This window comes from Pristis pectinata, chromosome 33, assembly GCF_009764475.1.
Source record: "Pristis pectinata isolate sPriPec2 chromosome 33, sPriPec2.1.pri, whole genome shotgun sequence".
NCBI classification, from domain to species: domain Eukaryota; kingdom Metazoa; phylum Chordata; class Chondrichthyes; order Rhinopristiformes; family Pristidae; genus Pristis; species Pristis pectinata.
The window spans coordinates 17,135,017-17,156,994 of NC_067437.1; the positions used below are offsets into that span (position 1 = coordinate 17,135,017).

At 43.3% G+C, this 21,978-nt stretch overlaps 1 protein-coding gene across 1 annotated transcript in view; it reads right to left on the bottom strand.

The window, feature by feature from the left end:
* The window catches only part of micall1a (MICAL-like 1a), a 72,437-nt gene that overhangs the window by 9,050 nt on the left and 41,409 nt on the right, over nt 1-21,978 (bottom strand). Inside the window, exons 7-10 of the mRNA XM_052043030.1 lie at nt 16,422-16,506; nt 8,529-8,845; nt 3,725-4,284; nt 2,146-2,280 (exon numbers count right to left, since the gene is read on the bottom strand). Of these exons, the coding sequence (XP_051898990.1) occupies nt 2,146-2,280; nt 3,725-4,284; nt 8,529-8,845; nt 16,422-16,506 (1,097 nt within the window). The remainder of the gene's footprint in view (nt 1-2,145; nt 2,281-3,724; nt 4,285-8,528; nt 8,846-16,421; nt 16,507-21,978) is intronic.

The window sequence follows — 21,978 nt, forward strand, 5'->3', positions numbered from 1 at the left end:
TGCTAGAGATAAAGGAAGAGCTTCTAAAGAGGAGGAGATGAGCAAGAACTGACAACACAGAGCAGAAAAAGGAGTTGCTTGAGAGGAAGCAGGAGACAGCAGGGCCGAGACTGCAGATCTAAGAATATTGGGCGATAGGTTGATGAGTATTACTATTTTCTCTCATCTGTAAGCTTGACCCCCTTGGAGCAAAGGTTGGGAGGAGATTTGATGGTGATGGATAAGATCATGACTGGTTCAGAGGGGGTAGTTCCCATTAACCAATAGCTCAAGGATCAGGGCTCACAGGCTTAAAATTATGGACAATAGATGCAAAGAGGATGTCAAGAAAACTTGGTGTAGGCAATAGCCATGATTGGGCAATGGCCTTCAAAGGGGAATTGGATATGCACTTGAGGGGAATAATTTGCAGGGTTATGGGGAAAGGGTTGTGGGGAAGAGACTGCCTTTCCAGGAGCTAGAGACATGATGTCCTCCTCCTGTATTATGGTCTAAACCACTGAAATTGTACCCATTTTATCAAATACACCAGATAAACCAATTAAAGTAAATTAAGTATCAAATGAAATCAAATAACTTAAACATTCTTTGATTATAATGGCCAGGCAAGTGGGGTTTTCTAACTGGATCACATGGGAGTTGAAGGCAATCAATCAACCCCTTCTCCAGTAATTATCTGCAGCTTAAATCTTGGCTTCCAATTGCTGATCTGGAGACATTACAATGTGGATGTAACAGAAAGTGTAGGCTGTACACTTTGAATCAGGAAGGAGTCACACCCCTTGGGCTAGCTAGCAGTTCAGATTTTGTCAATAATCAGGCCCAGGAGGGTGTCACTCCGAATCAGGAAGACACTGGGACCTCAGCCTCACCCAGTAGTTTTGATACCTGTACGAATGAGAACAGGCGATGGGTAATTCGACCGTTGCATCACGGCCCACAAGGAAATTCACGCAGAGAAATTAAACGAATCATGGCTGTTGTGAGGGTTGATGGTGATTCCTGCTGCAATGCCAAGAGAAGTTCAGAAGGCTGCACCACCTCCCCAATGTCAGTGTTAAAGGACACCTTACAGCTGCATAGGAATTAGGAAAACAAAGTGTTCTTGCAATATAATAAAGATGCATTCCTTATTCTTGTAATTGTACGAACTACTTTTTGAGTAGCACGTGCAGTTTTGGTCTTTCCTCAGCTGGAGGTGGTATCATGTAGATTCATCAAGTTGATTCCTGGGAGTTTAGAAAAAAAGGAAAGCTCATTGAAACAAGAGCTTTCCTTTCCTCTCTCAACATCTTTTACTTTCTCTCAGAATCTTCTCTCAGAATCTGAGAGAAAGTAAGATGATGTGGAGAGACTGTTTCTTGTGCCTGGATAGTGCAGCAATAGGGGGAACAATATTAGGATAAGCAGATGCCATTTATGACTAATGAAAAAGAAATGCAGAGGCATCAGGCACAAGAACAAGCCCTTCCACCCACTGAATCTACGTTGAGCATCAAGGACCCATTTGCACTAATCCTATTCCATTCTGCCACTCACCCACACACTTGGGACTACCTACAGTGGACAATACCAACCCACGTCTTTGGGATGTGGGAGGGAACGGGAAACCCAAGTGGTCACAGGGAGAATGTGCAATCTCTACACAGACAGGATCTGAGATCAGGATTGAACCTGGGTCACTGGTGCTGAGGCAGTGGCTTTACTAACTGTGCTGCCTTCTTCTCTCAGATTCGGGAATCAGGTCGGTACATGGGCTGACGTGTGCAAGTATATCTAGATTACTTTGTTCCAGTTTCTGTATTGTGACTTTAACCCTTCTGACCTGGAGCTACGAGGACAACATTTAATTAGGCAGCGGTGATGACCCTGTGCTCAGCCTGGCCTGGACAACTAGTGACAGGGATTCAGTGAAGAACAAAGCAAGAGAAAACAAATACAGTTTTAATGCGCTGCATTACTGTAACATTTATCAGTGTTACGCACCTCCCACAAACCACCGCAGGAATGTGACACTGGACTAGCACAGATAAAATCTCACAAGCACGAGGAAGTTCCTGTATTAGAGGTGTAGGTTTTATTGGGGAAACATATAAAAGGGAAGGTTTTATTGGCATCATGCTGAAACTCCTGATTTGTACCTACCTTGCGTTTAATCAGTGGGAATCCATGGCCGGGTGCTGGTGGACGTGCTGGCTTTGGCCCTCTCCGTGGTCTGAGTGGGGCAGCTCCTCCAGCAGGAGAGGATTTTCTATCAAATGGATTTTCTTTGCAAGATGACTGCGAAGAAAAGAATTTAATTTCCTAATCAAAGTTAGTGGGAACGTGTGGGCGAGATACTTCCAGCTGTGCATTGGATGCTTATCATTAGCTTCAATAGAATTTCGCCTCATAAACCAGCTAAGATCACTCATCATTCCAATGTTCTGACACATTCCAAAGTGAACCACACAAAGCAAACTTGCTACTTCCAGTCAGCACCAGGAAAGCCACACTGAGAATCAAGGAATGGTTGGAAAGAAACTCGATATAGAGCGATCCACTTTCTTCTGAACAATAAGTAGTATATGCTTATCACAAGGGTTCTAACTAACACCTTCATTTGTTCAACTGCACATATAGAAGCCACATACAAAGTTAGCACAGGGAACAGTGTCGTGATACTAAGAACAAGTTTAAATACACAGGCTTGGAGTGGGATGACGTTCAAGCATCTGGCCTCCTGAGTCATTTAACCAGAAAACAATTTCCATCAGGCTGCTCACCAAATCTGGAGTGGCTCGGTTTGGAGGCAGGCACAGGATGAAAGCACGATCTTGGGACTGGTGAGCAGCAACCCATGAATCATAGAAATTTCACAAGACTATTCTGTCCACACTGGCTAAAAACAAACTTTTAGATTGATCTCACTTCGCAGAATCAATGCTGAGACAGCAAAACATTTCACTCTGAATAAAGAACGTGCCTCTGATAACTGACAGGAGCCATGGTCAGCAAATGTGTGGGTGATGGATAAGTACAATCTGGTACTAATTAAGGTTCAGGCACAGTATTAACTGACCATAAGGATGTGATAAGGCTGGCCAGGAACACGTTAGAACAGTCAATTGTGGATGTAGCAAAGGAATGGAGAGAAGTTTCAGCAGCTGATGAGTAGAGGCCATGCAGAACTGGGAGATGCAGAGTGTGGAGGTGGAATAGAGGAGGTTTCAGAGACAGTGATGTGGTTTGAATTTGAGCTCAGGATTACCGAAATCCACTTCCTACAGGTTTACCCACTTGCTTCATCTAGTAATACCTTCTAATTTAAACTTCTGTCAATGCCATTGATCTTTATACCCTTAACAAACTTGGATACAACTTAATTTACATCCACTAAAGCATTAATAAATGGTGATTAGCTGAAGCCACAACATAGATCCTCTCAGCACGAGTCACATCCTGCTCACTACCCCAAATGCCTCCTGGCACATAGATTTCTGACAGTTCAATAATTTTGCCTTCAGCACTGGTACTGTCCACCAAGTCTTTTACTTAGGATTTAGCCAACATTTTCAACACTCATTGACATTCCTCTGCCCACTCAGCTTCAGTCATCTCTCCCAAAAAAAGAAAAGAGATTCATCATGCGTGACCAACCCTTCATAAATCCCCTCTGGCTCTCAGATCAGCTGAACATTTTCATTTATTGTACATTCAGTTGTGCAACACCCTCCACACCTACCTTTGACTGAGGGTCAGTGCAGGCAGCATTTGCTCTGTTTGATTCAGGGGACGGATGAAGTGACGGTACAGGGCTATGGGCCGATGGAGGCTTTGGTGGAGGTCTGTGATAGCTGGACGGTGCTGGACCTTCACTGGATGCCGTGGTGGTCTCTTTAATTGCTGGGCTCCCACTAGCCACCTCCGTGCCCCTGCTAGCCATCTCCGTGTCCCCGCTAGCCACCTCCGTGCTCCCACCAGTCAATGCTGGGCTCTCATTGGCCACCTCTGGGTTCTCACAGGTCACGTCTGGAATCCTGCTGGCACCTGTTGGGCTTCTGCTAGCCAATTCTGGGCTCCCACCAGTCGATGCTGGACTCTCACTGGCCACCTCTGGACCCCCACCAGCTACTATTGGGCTCTCGCCTGCCACCTCTGGGCTCCTGGCAGCCAGAGCAGGACTATCTTCAAATCTTCTGTGCAGTTCCGGAGTAGACTTTGCAGAATCCCCTGTAACACTTTCCATGCTAAGGGACGGGGATGGGCTTGTTTTGGGGGCTGGAGACTGGACCGAGCGAAGGGCTGAAAGAGATTGATAACTCAATTTGTCTTTGATGCTCAGGAATGAAATGAAAGATACCAAAGGGAGATAAATGCTACTTCCATTTATCCAACTAATAAACACATTCTGCTGTTAAAGTATTCAAATGTAATTCAGTCAGAAATAATAATTAGCTTTCCTGCTCTATGTAATCCCAGATGCACAATGCTGTACCATTTAACAAGTTATGGAGAGCCTCTGTGGGGAAAGCTGGAACCATTAGTTTTAAAATACTTAACAGTGTGTAAAAGAAAAAATCCTATTACGTGCATGATACCCAAGGATGAAATAAACCCAAACACAATCTTCAGGGACGACCTGAAAAACTCCAAGTTACAAAAATTTAGCCAGCAAGAGATCTAGTGTTTTAAATAATGGTGCAGCTTGATACAATACCTGCGCACATTCTGACATGCTCGAGCTGCATTACTGTCTATCCTTTCTGCATAATAATGCACAAAAATGGGTGCCGTATTCCAGATGGGATTTGATCCGGGAGATCTGAAGCTCCTTTCCCTTCGCATTTTGTCCTCCGTAAGGTAAAGGACAATTCCCACTAGTCATTTAGGCAAGTTCTCTTAGATTCTCAGTTAACATTGTGAAATCTACAAACTTGGATTCACAACTTTCAAGTCCTTCATCTAATCATTGATATCAATGTTGAAAAGCTGAAATCCTAACTCTACACCACACCTCACATTTACCCATTAGATCACCAACATTTCCAATACATGACTGGAAACGGTTGCCTTAATGGAAGCTGTCACTGCCAAACAAATTTCAAAATGGAGACTGGAGTCCAGTTATTTAAGAGAGATGAGCTTCTTTATCTTATAAGTCAATTAGTTTGGAGAAAGAGGTTTTGCCTTAAGGGTTCATTAACTCCAATTTTGTTGTAATATTATCAAGTCTGGGGTAAGCAGTAATGTCAATTAATCAATGCATTGTCTGCCCACTTTAATCTCTGAGCTCTGCCCACTGCCCCTGGGGTGCTTGATTTAGAAAGTTATATGGAAAACAGCTCTCAGTATCATTCATTCAATTGCACTCTCGTTTGACACAAGAATCATACAACCTGTATCTGATATTGGACTGTAAAGTCCACAAAACTACTTGGACGTGCACTTGAAGAGCTGTGACTTGCAGGGGACGTGGAAGGTGGCAGTAGCCTGGTTGCTCTTCTTGACCAGCAGACATGATGGGCCAATTGCCAATCTTCAATGTCATGAAACTTCCATAACTCTAAAAGTCTACTTATCCAAGATCTTGCTATTATCAGATTATGGGAAATGCTTTCCAAGGATGAGTATAAAATACCACAGGTAAAAGGAAAACTAAAGTTAACTGAAGGAATGAAACTAACTAGATTCAATGTTTAAAACCAAGTAGTGAAATCCCCAGAATCTGATTTATAGCATGAGGATATTACTGATGTGATTTTCAGGAAAAGTACCAACTTCATTAGCAACAAGCAAGATGCAAGATGCTGGAGGAACTCATTGGGTCAGGCAGCATCTGTGGAAGGAATTGGACAGTCAACAGTTCAGGTTGAGACCCTTCCATAGAACACTACAGCACAGAAAAACAGGCCATTCGGTCCTTCTAGTCTGTGCCAAAACGTTATCCCGCTAGTCCCATTTACCTGCACCCAGTCCATAACCCTCCAGACCTCTCCCGCCCACGTATCCATCCAATTTATTCTTAAAACTCAAGAGTGAGCCTGCATTTACTACATCAGATGGCAGCCTGTTCCATACTCCCACCACTCTTTGAGTGAAGAAGTTCCCCTTAATGTTCCTCCAAACGTTTCCCCTTTCACCCTAAAGCCATGTCCTCTTGTACTTATCTCTCCTAATCTAGGTGGAAAGAGCCTATTCGCATTAACTCTGTCTATACCCCTCATAATTTTGCAAACCTCTATCAAATCTCCCCTCATTCTTCTGCGCTCCAAAGAAATAGTCCTAACCTGTTCAATCTTTCCCTGTAACTCAACTCCTGATGACCCGGCAACATTCTAGTAAATCTCCTCTGCACTCTTTCAATCTTACTGATATCCTTCCTATAGTTAGGTGACCAGAACTGCACGCAATACTCCAAATTTGGCCTCACCAATGTCTTATACAACCTCACCATAACATCCCAACTCCTGTACTCATACTTTGATTTATGAATGCCAGGATGCCAAAAGCCTTCTTTACAACCCTGTCTACCTGCGACGGCACTTTCAGGGAATTATGTATCTGAACTCCCAGATCCCTTTGTTCCTCCGCACTCCTCAGTGCCCTACCATTTACTGTGTATATCCTACCTTGATTTTTCCTTCCAAAATGCAACACCTCACACTTGTCTGCATTAAATTCCATCTGCCATTTTCTGGCCCATTCTTCCATTTGGTTCAGATCCCTCTGCAAGCTTTAAAAGCCTTCCTCGTTGTCCACAACGCCTCCAATCTTAGTGTCATCAGCAAACTTGCTGATCCAATTTACTACATTATCATCTAGATCATTGATAGAGACAACAAACAACAATGGCCCCAGCAGAGATCCCCGAGGCACACCACTAGTCACAGGCCTCCAGTCTGAGAAACAATCGTCCACTACCACTCTGTCTTCTCCCACACAGCCAATTTCGAATCCAGTTTACAACCTCTCCATGGATACCTAGTGTCTGAACCTTCTGAACTAACCTCCCATGTGGGACCTTGTCAAAGGCCTTACTAAAGTCCATGTAGACAACATCCACAGCCTTTCCTTCATAGACAACATCCACAGCCTTTCCTTCATCTGGACTGGTCATTCAGGGAGCTCTGGCTTTAAGTTCTCAAACTTTTGCCACTAAGGGGAACATGCTCAAGGCAGTTATACTTCAAAAGGTCCAACGACAGTTTTCCCTGCCAAGCTTTGATTCTAATTTACTTAGACTAGATCATCCCACTGAAAGTGGCTCTTCTCCAATGGACTATTTTTACCTTGGAATGGTATATATCCTTTCCCATCGGCATTCCAAATTTACAACTATTTCCTAGATGTTCCCATGAAAGCTGCTCCAGTTGGCCCGGCTCATTTCCTAAAGTCAAGCCCAGCAATGCTACCTTTCTTGTTGAGCCAGAAATGCACTGATCAAGAAAGTTTTCCTGAACAGTCATCAAAAACTCATCTTTGCCACTTGTGATCGCTATCCATTTCTGATCAGATAACTGCATTCCCGCATTATCGGCTTTTGTATACTTCTGTAAATTTGCTCAATACCGTTTCCACCAGTTGGTAGTCTGTAGGATAATCCCAAGTGGGTAATTAGGCTACAGCAGCTTTGTTTCACATGTCTGTGCTTGTGCACATGTACTGTAAACCACAGACTTTCTTTACTCTTAATTTAGTCGTTCCAGTGTTATTTATCTCTTCCAATCCTTTCTGCACTTCTTTTTCTATTTTTTTTAATGGTAACTTAGTGCTCAAACCCCAGCCAAATTAATTTAAACCTCACCCAACAGCACTGGTGAATCTTCCCAAGAGCGGTTGGGGTGCAATCTGTCTGAACTGTGGAAGTCCCATCGCGCCTTGAATCCGTTCCAAAGCCCCACAAATCTAAAGCACTCCCTCTTACACCATTTGTTTGTGCACTATGTTGTAGAGAACTCATTTTGTTTGTTCTTTCTCTCTCTCTCTCTCTCTCTCGGGGTCTGTAGTCACTTTAAACCTATTTTATCTCAACTTTTCCTAGTTTTGGTGAAAAGTTGCTGACATGATGTAACTTTCTCGCCACAAACGCTAGTAGATCTGTTGAGTAGTTCCAGCATTTCCTGTTTTTTTAAAATTTGACTTCCAGTATTTGAAACATTTTGCTTTTATTATCCCGCTGCTCAATTGTGGAACAGTTGCAACTTGGTAGGGATACTTGTGTCCGAATATCTTCCACTAACTGTAGTACCACCACTCCCCACCCCAACAGTGTTCGATGCTAAGAAAATACAGAGCCAACTAGTTCAAAGGGAAATGCATGGTCATTTTATCGTCAAAATAATGGCAGCTTATTGGGATATTCTTCAAATATCACATACACAATAAATAATCGTTCATCAGTCAGTAAATACCACTAAATACATCTCTGCAAGTGACCCAACCTCAAATAATCAGGGAAATAATATTTATCTTCTAGAAACAGATTTTCTCTCAAATATATTCCAGTAAGTCAGCTTTACCAGCCAGCAGATAGTGAATAGGCTCACCTGACGGCGATGCGTTTGGTGCTGGGGGTGCTGGCCGCTTTTTGCTCCTTGGGCTGTTAGCTGCCTGAATGCCATACCATGGGTGATTTGCTTTGAGAATAGTCTCAGTTGACGCTACACTGGGTATTTTCTCTGATGTGTCATTTGTTTCCTCATCATCCACTTCGAAGGGGTTTAAAGAGAGAGCCTCTCCCGTCTCCCGCTGAGCGTTGCTCGGATTGGGCCGCGTTCCAGGCCGGGGTGGAGCAGGCCTCTTTTTTGGCTCAGAATTCACCAACGAAAGCCAAGGAGGGTCTTTAGGCTTGTTGTCTCCTTTCCTGTTTGAATAAAATAATGCATCAGGAACCAGGACAACAGTACCTCCTTTTAAACTGATCTCATTTCCTTTCAGGAGGCACATTATTCAAGAAACTTAACTTTAATAATTGCGAGTGCAAGATATGAGAAATGACAGGATCAGGACGTGCCTTGTGACCTCATGTACAAGAGAGAAGTACCCAAACTGAAATAACCACTGCATACAGTTCCAATGTCTGTCTGTAAACACTAGTATTAGTGCAGTATGACACCATACATCATACCTGCACTTCAAGTTGCGTAAGATTCTTTTCAAGACATGTAGTAACACATTTAATAATGGTTTATGTTTCATGAAATAACAATAGCTCCATGGATTTAGTTCTCGATTCTGGTTGAGGAACATGTCACATTAAAGCTATTTTTGTGTTTGTATTGTCATAATAGTTTTAAAATAAGTTTGCAAGATAAATAGTCAATCAGAAACCAAGAACATGGGTCCTCAAGAATACAAATGTTTGAACTAACAATAGTTCCAAAGGAATTGCAACTTCACTATCCCTTATGAGCGAGCTCAATCTTAGCCTGTCCTCAGAACCTGCACAGCGTTAAAGACATGGAGCCATTCAGGGAGTACCGGGGGGGAAGGCAGCAAAGTGACAGGGAGAACCATGGACATTATTTCCTCAGGAGATCTTCCCTCCACAGCTTCCAGCCTTATAGTATCCCAGCACCACACAGCCCACCCCATCTCCTGCTCAAAATCTACAAATGGGACTATCCTGACAAGCCCATTATTTCAGCCCATTCTTGCCTCACCAAACTTTATTTCTTCCTATCGTGATTCCATCCTTTCTCCTCTCGCCCAGTCCCTTCCCGCTTATATCTGTGACACCCCTGACGCTTTCCACCACTTTGTTTCCAAACTCCCCGGTCCCAACAGGCTCATCATTCCCATGGACGTACAATTCCTTTACACCCCTGGATGGTCTGAGGGCCTTCCACTTCTTCCTTGAGTAGAGGCCCAACCAGTTCCCCTCCACCAACACACTCGTTTGCCTGGCTAAACTAGTGCTCACATTGCTCGGGATAGAGTGAGTGGAGTTCAAGGAGGCGTCGTTCAAAGGTGCAGCTATGGGCACTCGCACGAGCTCAAGCTCTGCCTGTATTTTTGAGGGATGTGTGGACAGTTTCAGTCCTACCTGGGCCCACTCTCTCAACTGTTTCCGGCACACCTATGACTGCATTAGTGCTTATTGCTGTACTTATGCAGAACTCAACATTTTTATTACTCTTGCAGCCACTTTCCACTCTGCTCTCAACTTCACAAGGTCAATCTCTGACTCCTGCCTTCCTTTCCTGGATCTCTGTCTCTCCATCTCAGGATATGACATTGCAAGCCTACTGACTTCCACAGCGATCTCAACTGCTCTTTGTCCCACTCTGTCTCCTCTAAGGAGTCTCTTTCATTCTTGCAGTTTCTCCATCTGTGTCATATTTGGTCCGATGATGAGACTTTCCGTACAGGTGCCTCTGAAAGGTCTTCCTCCTTCTGGAACTTTGGCTACCCCTCTGGCCATGGCTAATAAAGCCCTTGACTGCATCTCATCCATTTCCTAAGCCCGTTCTCATCCCCTCTCCTCCGAGGCAAAACAAGGATAAGAGTTCCCCTGGTCTTCACTTTCCACTCTACCAGCCTCCTCATTCAACAGATCATTCTCTGCAACTTCTGCCACCTTTAACAGGATTCCACCAGCAGACATCTTCCCTTCCCCTCCCAGCTCAGGATTCACAGGGACCATTCTCTAGTTGACTCCCTTGTCCACTGACTTGTTCTCACCAACTATCAACCTTCTTACTGCACTTTCCCATGCAACTGCAGGTGATACAACATTTGTCCTTTCACCTCTTCCCTTTCCATCGTCCAGGGAGCCAAGGTCTTTCCAGGTGAGGCAGCGATTCACTTGCCCTTCTTCCAATCGAATGTACTGTGTTCCGCGTTCACAGTGGGGGCTCCTCTACATTGGAGGAACCAAACACAGATTGGGCGATTGCTTTGCAAAGCAGCTGTGTTCAGTCTGCAGGAGTGAGCAGGAGCTTGCCGTTGCCTGCCACTTTAGTAGTGCATTCCACTCTGAACTATTGGTCTGTGGCAGCCTCCTTACAATGAGGCCCAACACAAGCTGGAGGAACAGCAATTCATCTTCTGTCTGGGCAGTTGCAGCATTCTGGACTTAGTGCTGAATTCTCCAACTTGTGGTAACTTGACTTCTGTCAGTCCCAGTCATCCGTCTGTGATAATTGGCTCAGCTCATTTTGCTTTTCTTATTTTTCTTTATTTTCCCTCGGAGTGGAGGACACGCCCAGCCTGCTCTGCCGGGCACATTATCCTGCTCTGCATATCACAACTCCTACATCCTTTTGTCTACGTTCTCACTCTATAACTGCTCCCATTCACTTATTGACCAGAAAACCTTGTTTACAGCTCTTCTCCATGGTCATTCCACGTTTTACCATATTGGAGACACCCGCAGCTTAACACTTCTTCCCAATTCTGACAAAGGGTCCCTGACCTGACAAGTCGGCTGTGTTTCTCTTGCCACAGATGAGGCCTCACCTTCCAAGTATTTCCAGCACGTTCTGTTTTTATTTTATATTATACAAGGGAGAACCAGCGGGAAAGGCAGCAAGATTTTTCTGATGACAGCATCTTCCTCTGATAGCATAATGGCTATTAAGGTCACTGAGCAAGCAGAGATGATTGGCTTTGGCAGACGTGTGCACTAACACCTCCAGTTTACACAAAATCACATTGTGGGTTAGGGAATGAGGCCTTGCTCTGCCTCCTCCTCACCCACCCTCTCCTGGGTCCCCTTGACATGCAATTCTGTGAATCTCCTCTCCTTCAGCCTCCACTCACCCTACGTGATGGATCCTGTCCTTCCTCCTCCAGCAGGCACCTCTCCCTCCCTTTTTCCTCAACACCTCCCCCCCGTTTCCTACCCCAATGCTCCTTCTCCCCACGTCAACCCCTTCACATGGCCCCCGTTGCGCTCCCCTCCCTCAGTGCTCCAGCCTAAAATAAAACCTCAGGAAACTTTTGTCATCCATTTGAAACAACTGGTTGAATCCCCAGAGAGAGGGTTTCGGTTGGCTGCGCAAAACTGCCCAAGGCTGGATGAACAACTTCAGCCCGGGCTCACATGGTGTGTGTGGCAGGGATTCTCCACTGGTGAGATGAGTGAACAGATGTCCATATCCTCCCCCTGACCAGCATGGCTATTGCTCCAGTTGGTGGGCCCTATCACCTGTATGCCCGACAACAGAATCCCAAAGCAGGCACTCCATTCCAAACTCCATCATGGCAAGGAATTACCAGGAGAAATAATGAAACAATCTCAAAGCCTCTTTGAAAAAATGTAGCATCCTCACTGATCCATGGGAGTCCCTGGCTCTTGGCTGCTTAAATTGGAGATGGAGCACCTGGGATGACACTAAGAACCTAGTCCCATACTTGGAGCACGCAGAAGCCCAGTGAAAACATCCAAAGAAGCAGACCACCTCTGACACGGACAAGCACCTCCCTGCCCCACCTGTGGCAGACTCTTGAAGATTCCATATTGACCTCATCAGCCACCCAAGTACCCACAGAACTGGAGTGGCAGCAAGTCATCCTCAAACCTGAGAGACTGCCTCAGAAAGAGATTAGTTGATTGACAATGTTAGGAAAAGAATCAAAGGAAGTTCACTTTCCTTCTCAAAATATTTTTTGCTCTCTGAAAGGCCACTACTCAAACATTCTACAGGGTTCGAACTGGAACATTAAATATTTGGACACTGAAAATCATGGCTGGGAATTGCTGTAAGGTGCCAGCAGTTTCACCATTTCCTGGCTGCACCTCATGGAGTTCAGCAGTGAAGCAGAATCCTGCTGAGGTTCCAGGCTTTGGGCTGGGGAATGCTTTCTTGGATCTCAAGGACGAAAGGCAACATGTAAAAAAAATATTTGCGCTTTGTTTAACACTGAACTGTTTAGAAGTGATTTCAGTAGTTTATGTTTTTTATTTCATTTTTTAATGGTTTTCAGATGTTCCAGAAACATTGGTAAACTTTTACAATTGGCAATGCTGGAGTTTGGACTTTGTAGAAGAGCTTCATTGGCAGTGCTTGTTGTAATCAATCCACGTCACTCTATTACATAGTCTGTTACCGTGCTGCTAGACAGGACCTCAAAACTGGAGATAAATTGGTAAATTGGTTTATTATTGTCACATGTTCTAAGCTACAGTGAAAAACTTTGTTTTGCATGCCTTCCATACAGATCATTTCATCACATCAGTGCATTGAGGTAGCACAAGGAAAAACAATAACAGAATGCAGAAGTTACAGTTACAGAGAAAGTGCAGTGCAAGGCAGGCAATAAGGTGCAAGGTCATAATGAAATAGATTGTGAGGTCCAGAGTCCATCTGTTGTACTAGGGGACCATTCAACAGCGGGATAGAAGCTGTCCTTGAGCCTGGTGGTATGTGCTTTCAGGCTTTTGTACCTTCTGCCTGATGGGAGGGGGGAGAAGAGAGAAACACAGGGGAATGGGGAAAGCACCAGCAGATCAAGGCAACAGACCTGTATCATCAAAATCCAGGCCAGTAGTTCCAAAGTCTGACAGATGTAGAGTCACAATGGCAGCAAAGGTGCTACTGCAGTAAGCATTTGCCAACACAGGGTGGCATTTCAGGCACAAGTCTCAAACCGCTGTGCGCTCCAGATAGTGAGCGGGGATGCACACAACAGTCCTGGGCTCTGAATATTTATGAAGCAAATGTTATTGAAAGGATTACTGGAAAGGACCCATGAATTCAGATGAATATAATTACATAACTGAAAAAAATAGAATATAAGCATCGTAATTTTACAAAATCATGGGCCAGTCAACACCTCAAAGGCAAGACTGATTAGTCCTGACCTAGATCTCATCCTTCAGTTCTGCATCTGTTACCTCTCGGCATTTAGAGATTTCTTTTCATCTCAAAATTTAGTGAAGAAATTGAAAGATTAACAACGTTCTGGGATCAGGGATTATTCCTCGGAACTGTAGGGAGGCTAATAAACAAATATTCAAATAGGACTAGGAAATGACAGATACATTAACTTGACCAGTAAAGGAAAGTTGGTGCAAGGGGCCATCAGACATGCTCAGTATGGCTACAGAGACAGACTTGCAATGCGGTTTCTATAAGGGTGTATTTGACAGCCTAGCTGAAGTTTGTGGTGGTTAGTCAGTACGCGTTTAATGGTAATCTGGTTATTATTGTGCACTTGTAATTGAGAAAGTTAATGACATGGCCTCAGTTCACCAAGAGGTGGCTGTGATTTGCCAAGAGTTGGATAGTTTTATCAAGAGCTATTAAGGGGGCAGGGAAAGATTCTAATATTAATCTGCCGTAGCAATGTGAGTCATTGCATGTGAGTACGGTGTGCAGAACACCATCCGTGTTTGTTTGAGGTCTGCTGGAACTGCAGCACAGTGAGAGCGAGGAATCTTCAGTGAAAAGTGCTGCTTGGGGCATGCAGCTTCAGACTGGAGATTTTTTTTACACTCCAGATTTCCTTCACAGTAGGGACATCAACGTAACCTTTTGGGAAAGTGGAGAGCTGCTTAAGGATTCTGAAGTCCTTTAAGGGTAAGGAGATACGCTTGTCACTGCTGGGTGCAAAGGCTCTCTTCCTGTCCCGCAAGAGAAAGAGTGAAACCTGGCTGTCCATGTTTAATCTACGTGCCTGTCTTTGATATGGATGGTCCTGTGAGGTGGTTCCCCAAGCAGACTGTCAAAGTCTCAAAGCTTTCACACAAACACTAACACCTACATGGTTGATGGGGAGGATGACTCTCCCTATCAGATCTTATGTATGATCAGAATATTAGCCAAACTGCAAGCTGCCCTTGTGTCAACCATAGTGGATGTGAGACTGTTGCCCATCTCCTTCTAGGATCTGTCTTTGCCAGGAAGGTCTAGGAAGCAATGCAGAAGTATTTGCTGAGGTTCAACCCAAACACCAGACACTGCTCTATGGGCTGTTCCCAGGAACACACTGGGACAAATATCAACTGGTGCAGGAGAACCAGCAATGCAGTGAAAGACAGCCTCTGATCTGTCTGAAACTCAAGTGTTCCAGAGCAAGTGTTATCCAGCGGAATGGCTGCTCTAAGGTCCAGGGTTACATAAAGTAATAGTCCTACAACACAAGCTGCAGTGACTTTTTGGATGATGCTTCAATACTTCTCACTTTCATGCTGTAGGAAAAAAGGTCATCATCTGGAGCTGTGGTAGCCTTCAAAGCTGTCGAAACATTTCACAGGATGCAAGAGCGGTGAGGTTGTGCTGCCACTATACAAGTTAGACCACAGCTTGAGTACGGTTCTTGTCTCTACATTACAGGGAAGATGTGATTGCACTAGAGAGAGTGCAGAGGAGATTTACAACAACGTTGACAGGACTGGAAAATTGTAGCTGTGAGGAAAGTTTGGTTAACCTGGGGTTGTTTCCTTTGGAACGGAGGAAACCAAAGGAGAACTCAGCTGGAATGTATAAAATTATGTGAATAAACAGAAAGGAGCTGTTTGCTTTAGCAGACACACCAAAAACTAGGACACAGATTCAAAGTCATTGGCAGAAGGATTAGAGGGGGTGTGAGTGTGAAAGGGTAGAAGGAGAAACCCTTATAACATCTTAGATGTGCATGGATGTATAGTTGAAGAGCTGTGACCCGCAGGGCCACCAGCTCATTGCTGGAGAATGGGACTAATTTAAGTAACTCTTTTTTTCCATCACGGTCATGATGGGCCAAAGGGCCTCCATTCTATGCCATTAAATTTTTTTTATGATTCTACCTTTGCTTCTGTCTAGCAGTCTGTCGACACACAGTCTTGGCTTATGTTCAAGAAGGTACCAAACAGCAGCTGAATATTGAGGCAGGAATCAACAGCAGAGTCTCATCCAGAAAGACTCAGACGATCTGAGAAAGAGCAGCGGTGCCCTGAGCAAGCAGCTATATGAGCGCCTCTATTGAATGGTTTCAGCTGATTGAGCAAAAGCATCATGTCACTGAGGAAGGTAATGCAGTGGCCATCTAAAGATAAAATTACAGCTTACACAGAGCATCATATTAAAGGATAGCTGGAACCCAAATGACACCTTACAGAGATTCTGCTAAGGCAGGCACACTGCTGGTTGCAGACATCCTGTACCTCCCATATACCCGTGTTCTGCAGAAACCCTGCTGACAGCAGGTGCACCTTACTCTGCACCACTTTGCCCATTGCAGGCCTCTTCATATACCTGTCCAAGACAGGGACCTTGTGTCCCATAAAACCCTGTGTATAGTTGGTCCCCACGTATAATGCACAAACATCAACGGACCACCCCTCCTATCCCAATCGCATCCCCCACAGAAATGCCACCAACTGCAGACTAGCCCTCCCTTGCCCCAGCCACATGCACCCTGTTAGCACTCTACCCAAGGCCACAAAGTCGTGTTCGCTTCAACAATTCTACTTTTTTATAAACCTGTAGAGCTAAAGGCCCTGGTTAACATACCTGCCCTCAGGAGTGCACCGTTCAGTAAGGGATTGGGGCCGATCTCGGGGTTTCGGCACTGGTGTAGTTTGCTCAGTCACGCCTCCTAAACAAACAGCAAAAATAGTGCTGAAGCTTCTATTGGAGAGTTAATGAACAATGACAGTTGTTTCTTTGACAATTACTGTAAAACTCTTGGAGGCTCCTCTTCACACAGTCACCAGTGTAACATTAAACAGCACCAGCTCATGCTGGTTATTCACATAGGCCTGCTCCAGTGAAGTTCTCAGGTTCAATGTCACTGCGTCTCCTGTAAATTCAATGTCTCCTAAAATCAGGAGTTTACTGTTATTATCCGCAATCTAATTAAGTGTCTCATAGGTGTCAACGATGATTTTCTATGGGAACCGGGTACTTGGAAAATCTCTCAGATGTAGTCACGGTGCATTCCAATCTTTCAACAAGAAATATGCAAAAATAATCTATGCATCTCCTTTCATTTACAGCCAATGAAGATCTTATTAGGTGTAGCTACTGATGTAATGGATAAAATACAACTGGCATTTTGTGCATAGCAAGCTTCCACAAACATCAGAAGAATAATTCTGCTGTTTTAGAAATAGAGGGAGGGATTAATGTTGTCCAGGATATCTGGGGCAATTCCCCTGAAATTGAGTTATGGGATCTTTTACATTTACTTTAGAGCACAAAGCCTTGAATTAATATTTCATCCTGACGATAGTATCAATAGTGATAAATGGGTTTAATCTTATAGATGCTTGAGAGATTGAGAGATGCTTGACCAAATTTGTTAAATATTCCATATTGTCTGGCATTTGGAAAGGACAAATAAAGTAGGAAGGAGGGGGATGTAACCTTCAGAATAAAGTGTAACATAACAGTAGTGAGGAACAGTCTTGGCTCAAAAAGATAGGACACAGACTCGACAGAGAGAGAATAAGAAACAAAACACGCTTTACAGTCCCCAACAGCAGCAACAACTTGTTGAAAACATTAACTAAAAAATTAGAATAATATGTAATGAAGGTAATAGCGATGGGAGACATTAACCTTCAGTGAGACTGGGTAAATAAACATTCCGTAAATAGTTTGGAGGATGAGTTCCCCGAGTGTATTCTGGAGCAGTATGTCCTGGAACCAAACAGGCATCAAAGTAACTTCGATCTTATCTTGTGTAAATAATGTGATCACATTTAACAGATTCCAGCAATGCAGTGATGCTCCACTGTGCACTCTAAGTTCAAGCAGCACCGGTCTGGAGTGGTTCCCCACAGCGGGTCACTGCAGTGGCAGCAGGTCCTGAGGGCAGAAGCACCGTCTCAGGAATGGTGGAAAGTGTCCCAGAGAGGGCAGGAATAGGAGTGGGTGGGAAAGAAAACAGGTCCCAGACACGGTTAGAGCAGCGGGGGTCCTGGACACTGTGCATCTGGGAGTAAGTTCCAGAGACATTGGAAATAAGATGCACGCTATGGAAGTTGAAATGCCTGTGGCAAAATGCTACCTTGTGATTTACTTCATTTTTCCATATGAAGATGAAGCCACTGTTTGGTCCACTGGATCCATGCTGACTGTCAGAGCAACTCCACCTAAACATACGTCTCTACTTATTTCCTCAACTAATATTGCCCATTAATACACCACCGATTCTACCAGTCACCTACATTCAAGGATAACTTAAGGTAGCCAATCACCTAACAACCAGCATGTTTTTTGGGAGGTGGGAAGAAACCAGAGCAACCAGGGGAAACCCAAGAAAATGTACAGACACCACATCAGAGGTCAGAACCAGCTCGGGCTGCTGGAGCTGTGAGACAGTTGCATACCTGCAGAGGCACTGTGTCACCCGTGATAATTAGTACTTAGCAAACTTTAGCTGTGGGTGTAGGCATATACTGGATACAATTTGCCAGCCATTTAATTGGGGAGAACAGTATTCTATTTATATTGTGTATTTTTTCATATGTTAGCATCACTGATCTAAAAAACCCAAGGTTCTCTGGAATAACAACTAAAAACAGATGTTTTTGTCAAAAACAGATTTTGAGATTGTGTTGTGTTTAAAAAAAAGTATTTCTAAATGCTGGCATGACTTCTTTTGAAGATAACAGTTACTTAATACAACATGCAGAAAATTATTTTTTGGAACTTTTACAACTATGTAAAATTGAAAGGACTGTTTAAGACATACAAGGGGCCATGGAGACAATGAAAAGAGAAATTCTGGAGCAGTGTGTCATGGAACAGACCAGGTAACAGACTATCTTAGACTGAAACTTGCGTAATGAGGCAGGCTCATTTGCAATCCTGTTGTAGGAATCATGTAAAGAAAATGGTCACATTTAAAAGAATTCTGCACTCAGTTTGAGAACATTGTCCAGTTGGAAAGTAGTCAAACTAAATAAATCCAATTACATAGGTATAAGAGGCAATTTGACTAAGGTAGATTAGGAAATTAAATTAAAGGATTACCTAATAGATTAACAACGGCTGCATATTCCATTCCAAAAGAAGGACTTCAAGGGTGAAGCAAAAGGAAGGTGAGGGGGAGTATTAGCGTAAATGAAGAATATACAGTAATGATGCCAAGAACAGCAAGTCTGAGAAATGAGAGTTTTAGAAATCAGCAACAATGAGAAAAAGGATCAGATTCTACATTAGTCTTAGTGTTATAATTAGATAGATAGCAGCAAAACATGCTTTTCAGTCCTAGTCCGTGCTGCCTATTAAACACCAATTTTCACACTAATTGCAACCTAATATATCTGTGCCATATTCTCACCGACAACTCTCTTACCAAACCCCCTCCCACCACCTCCCCACTTCAGCTATCCACGTTATATTGAAGACTTAGGTGAAAAGACACAGCCAAGTTTGACATTACAAAGCTAGGTGGAAAAAATGTCACAAATAGCCCAGAAAGGGATTCAAATAGGTTAAATGACTGGGGAAGGAGATGGCATATGCAATATAATGTGGGAAATTATTAGGTTATGCACTTTGGTATGATGAATTGAATAATAGTATTTACATGCTGAGAAATGAATAAATATTGGTGCACCAATTCACAAGGTACAAGTAAATAATTAAGGAATTGAAGAAAATGTATTGTTGGAAAGGGACTGCAGGGCCAAATATTGTTGAGATTGTTCAGGACTTTTGAGAGGCTACACTTGAACTGTTTGGAGCTTTGGTCTTCATACTTAATGAAGGGTATACTGGCATGGTGAAGATTCACTGGACTGAGTGCTTCCCCATGAGAACAGATTAGGGAAGACTGGCCTCCACTCGTTTAGTTTCAGAAAGAAGGGAGGTCAAGTTGAATCATACAAGATTCTGAGAGGGATTCACAGGGCAAAAGCCAAGAGGCTCCTTCCAGTAGTTCAAGGATCTGGAATTGAAGGGACAATCTCAGGATAAAGGCTTCCCATTCAGGGGTGACGAGAAATTGCTCTATCCAGTGGGTTGTAAATCTTTGGAATTCTGTAGATTCTCAATTGAGTATATAATAAAAGTTGAGATTAATAAATTTTTTGAACACCAAGAAAATTAAGCGATCCAAGGCTCAAATGGGAAAACAGACAAGATGCAGAATTACCCATGATTCTCTTGAAAAGCAAAGCAGTCTAGAAGGTTCTCATGGCCTCCTGTTTCCATTTCTTACCTTCAACAGTACAGAACTCCCCAAACACTGCATTGGCATGTCAAGGTAGACTTTTGTGCTAGAACAACCTGAATCTCAAATGAGGCCACACTGTTTCAAGATAAGGGAGTGGTCATTTAAAAGAGGGACATAGAAATTTCTTCTTATAGAGAATGGTGAACCTCTGGAACTCTCTGCCTCAGGCATTGTGGAGGCTAGCTCATTAGAAGCATTTAAAGTGGAGGTGTATATGTTTTTGAAAGATCGGGAGATTGATGGCAATGGGCATTGGGCAGAGAGGAGTTGAGGTCTGGGGTAGATCAGCCATGATCACATTGAATGACAGGGCAGTCTTGAGGGATCAAATGGCCTATTCCTGCTCCAATTTTCTTGTGTGAATCCAAACGCGACTCAGAGCAACAGCCTACATGACATCAGTAGTGGGAAACAATGTTTCAGGACAGTTACCTTCAGCAGAAATGATGAAGTTAGATCAACTTGAAACACTGACTCCGTTTCTTGCTCCCCAAAAGACCTATTGAGTAGTTCTGGCATCTTATAGTTTTTGTTCCAGATTTTTCAGCACCTGCAGAGTTTTTCTGGTTCAAGGACATGGTGGAACCTCATTCCCGGGTCCTAAATATACATACACAACCACTGCATGTCTACCTCCTTAGGCAGATGATCCCACAACTCTAGTTCCAGAGAGTAGGCGAGTTCTCCTTGATATCCTGATTCCAAACCTATTCCTCAAGTATCATTAAATGAACAGTTTGAGGTGGCCTTTTATTTTAATGCTAACTATGAGATGCTGTCATAGATAAAATTGGTTATATTGTGTCAGCAACTACATATTACAAATATTCCAATGAAATATTTTGGAACTCCTGAGGTTGTATACAGATCTCACAGAATTACAATTATTTTTAAAATTATAGAATTACTTACAAAATTGTTTCTCCTCTAAAAAATACCAGAATTAAAAATAAACATTTTTCAGGATTCTCTTCAGAACAGCGTCAGAATATATTTTTAAAGTTGGCCACAAAGAAAGATAAGCTGACCTGCAAAATGTACTGCAGCATGAGTGCTGATTACAGATTGTTCATTTTCTCTGGCCTTGCCTTTGAGGTCCCTGTTAGCTTGGAAATGCTGAATCAGGGAAGATACCAAGGTTGTTTCAAGCACTTTGTTCCACATGGAGGTCAGGTGTCTTCCGACTTCCATTCTATATATGGTCTCGCTCTCACTAACATATTTCTTTCTGTTGATGACCTCATTCCATAACCAAGCCGCCAACTCATTAAAGACAGGGTCACACAATGATCTCCTGAGAAGCTAATATACAGCAGTTTCACCATATCTGGAAAACCACTGCCCTTCCTAGATAAAAACCTTCATTCATATGGCCTCATCACATTGAAATGTCTCACAACTCATAATACAGACAGCAGTCAGTGTGTGCACTAGATGAGGCACTGGCTGCGTATGGTAAACACCATTTAGCTGCATCCTTTAGTATTCTTCCTTTACAAATCCTTATACGGTACCACTGAAATTTCCTTCTCATTTCTCTTTAATAACGATAGAAGGAATACATTGTGCAGAAACATTCCTTCTCGCCTCCTTCATTCTTTGGGTAATAAACTGCAATCTGCTTGTTAGTAATTTAACAATTACTACAAACCACTCCTCACCATTTACCTTCTTTAAACCTCTCAAATATTGAAAACTGTTTACACATCCCTTAACCTTTGTTTCATTGGAAAAAGTTCCACATTTTCCTATCCTTATTCCCTACACTAACCACTGACTCCTGAATCAATACCTATGATGTAGATTTTAAATCCAAGATAAATGAGATTTCCATGACTGAATCAGGCCTTCCCGTCCATCTGATCTATGGCAGTTATGTTC